The sequence below is a fragment of the Penaeus chinensis genome, chromosome 21 (genome assembly GCF_019202785.1).
Source record: "Penaeus chinensis breed Huanghai No. 1 chromosome 21, ASM1920278v2, whole genome shotgun sequence".
NCBI classification, from domain to species: Eukaryota; Metazoa; Arthropoda; class Malacostraca; order Decapoda; family Penaeidae; genus Penaeus; species Penaeus chinensis.
In genome coordinates this window covers 27,893,905-27,896,404 of record NC_061839.1, presented here as the reverse complement: position 1 = coordinate 27,896,404, position 2,500 = coordinate 27,893,905, and the positions used below count along the sequence as shown (strand labels likewise).

The following is a 2,500-nucleotide window of genomic DNA, read 5'->3' as shown; positions in this document are numbered from 1 at the left end:
ATGGGAGCCCAGCAGCGGGTGGGAGGGAGCTTCAGATTCAGAAGAAAACAGGCTAGGGGTTTGGAGGGAACTTCAGTGTTGAGAGGTCAAAGATGGTTATCAGTATAAGGAGACTTTTATTTCATGTATCGGTCATATACCTCATGTTACCTAAACTAAAGTGAAGTTCTGGTTTGTTAAGCTACCCGTGTGAGAGTATGTTTTCTTTTATGTACACCATCTAATGATAAAATTTGTGTTGAATGTAAACAGCCCTCAGTTGTTCCACTTAGATCCTCCTCCTAATCCGTAAGAGTTCAGCCCAGCAGCTAGTGTTTTACTGGCCCCCACCTCAAGCATAGCTGCACTGACCTGCAGGCAAGATGAGTTCTTCTGCCATAGCAACATTCAGAAATCCTGAACCTTACTTCTTTGATGGACCAGTAAGAGGATTCCTAAAACATCCTTATGCAAGAAAATGTCGTTGAAAAGTGATTTTGAAGTCTAATACTTTGTACTTTTTAGGTGTGAAGTACTGACTTACTGGCTGTAGAGCAAAACATCATAGAATCTGGAGTTACAAGGATTTCCTTCTGGAAGAAACCTCAAGAGGCAGTTTCCCTTGAAGATGAATGGTATGACCCACTATTTGGTTTTATATCGAACATGAAAATTATATATATGTTCACTCATTAAGTAGAGAAGTTTGAAATTACTGTTTATTACACATGTTAATTTTTAAAACAATATATGTTTGTACATATGCCTACAGTGTTTTTATTTTAAAAAGAGAAGTGTTTGATGAGTTTTCTCTTTTCTTTCTTTAGGAATAGAAACGATGAAAGATCCTGAGTCTCCCAGAATCATGGAAGAAGATTGTATATTTCTCATAGGAAAGAAGAGGGATAATTATGTTGATGTTACTGCAGACTCCTTGGTGGCCCTTTTCACTCTCGAGTGCTGCCGCAATCCAGCTCTGAATGTGGTGCTTGTTGAGAGGGAGGATAACAGTGCCACAGAATCAAGTGCCAACAAATATGATAACGATTTATGGTTTCCTGTGAATGTTAAAACACTTTCATTCCCACTCTTTTGTATTGATGAAGATAAATGTCCAGATATGATAAAAAGCTGCTTGTTACCAGCAGTATTAACGACAAGTAAACCTTGGTGTGTTGCAGGTTTGTGTGCTTCTCTCAGGTTTATGTTAAGGAAAACTGTTGAAGTATTTCCAGGACATTTTTGTCAAAAGTTTCTTGGTTTTCGTGGAGGGTGTCTGCAAGCTTGTGCAGAAGTTAGTGTTTGGACTAAATTCTGTGAAATTGAGAGTATTAGAGCACTAAAAGATTTTTCCAATATTTACAGTAAGAATAGCAAAACACTGGTATTTCCAAAAGATATTTTAAGATTTGAACACCACTTGCAACACCCACCAATTTTACACAATGCCCTTAAAAGGAAGCAGTACCTTATCAAAAAAAATGTAGCAGATAAAGTTCAGCAACAGGAACTTTGTGCAAAAAAGTTATCAGAACTCCCAGAATTAGATCATGAATTTGCGGAAGGGCTAGATATGACTTTAGCCGATATCATGCTCTTTGGAAGTTTTCACATCTTGCTTTCAGTTTTAAAGAAACATGTGATACTTAATGATGTGTGTCCACTAGTAGTAAGATGGTATGGCCTTATATCCTGCAATGAGTATGTGAAAAATGCTTTACCAGTCCTTGGTAAGTTGATAACCATGAATTCTTTTTGTGACATAGATATGAATACTTTAGAAGTAATAATTCCAGTGGTCCCTAATGAGAGTCTGTACAAGAGTGATCCAGAGAGATATAAGCCACGCTGGCGGTCTTTCACGCACCAGCATGACATAGAGAGAATTTTAAAAGTTTTGGATGAAGCAGGTGTTAATCCAGGATATGATAGTCACCCATCGGATGATCTAAATATTTCATGGTCATCGTATCCACTTGCATTTAGTCCCCAAGCCGGACAAATGCCTGCTAAAAGACTAGAAAGAAAATGCCAACAACTTGAAAACATCATTTCTGCAGTCAGGCAAGTAGCCAGAGATGGAGATATAATTGTTGATTTTTGTGCAGGTGGAGGTCATGTTGGTATTGTCTTGGCATATTGCCTACCAAATTGCAAGATTTTATTTGTTGAAAACAGTGAAGCTTCTTTGATCCGTGCATATGAACGAATAGAGTGCCTTGGAATCCATAATGTCCATTTTTTTCAAAGTAATCTTGACTATTTCCAAGGTTATTTCAATGTTGGTGTATGTTTACATGCATGTGGAGTAGCCACTGATCTGGTATTGCAGAAGTGTATAAATCAGAAAGCAGCATTTGTGTGCTGTCCATGTTGCTATGGGGGAGTGCAAACTAATCACATTTTAGAATACCCACGAAGCCAATTATTCTGCAGCCTTTCTCTTTCTGTAGAAGATTACTTAATTCTGGGCCATGCAGCAGATCAGACCCATGATGAAAGTAATCCAAAAACTAAACAA

General features: G+C 37.9%; 1 protein-coding gene across 4 annotated transcripts in view; it reads left to right on the top strand.

The window, feature by feature from the left end:
• The window catches only part of LOC125036363 (glutathione S-transferase C-terminal domain-containing protein homolog), a 3,162-nt gene that overhangs the window by 472 nt on the left and 190 nt on the right, over positions 1-2,500 (top strand). For 3 of the 4 annotated variants that reach the window (XM_047628932.1, XM_047628934.1, XM_047628935.1), the window contains exons 2-3: positions 505-614; positions 807-2,500. The exon at positions 807-2,500 is cut by the window's right edge and continues 190 nt beyond it. In XM_047628932.1, coding sequence (XP_047484888.1) covers positions 608-614; positions 807-2,500 — 1,701 coding nt within the window. In that variant the 5' untranslated portion in view covers positions 505-607. Of the gene's footprint in view, positions 1-12; positions 423-504; positions 615-806 lie in introns of those variants that run through there. The other variant, XM_047628933.1, reaches the window with a different exon arrangement.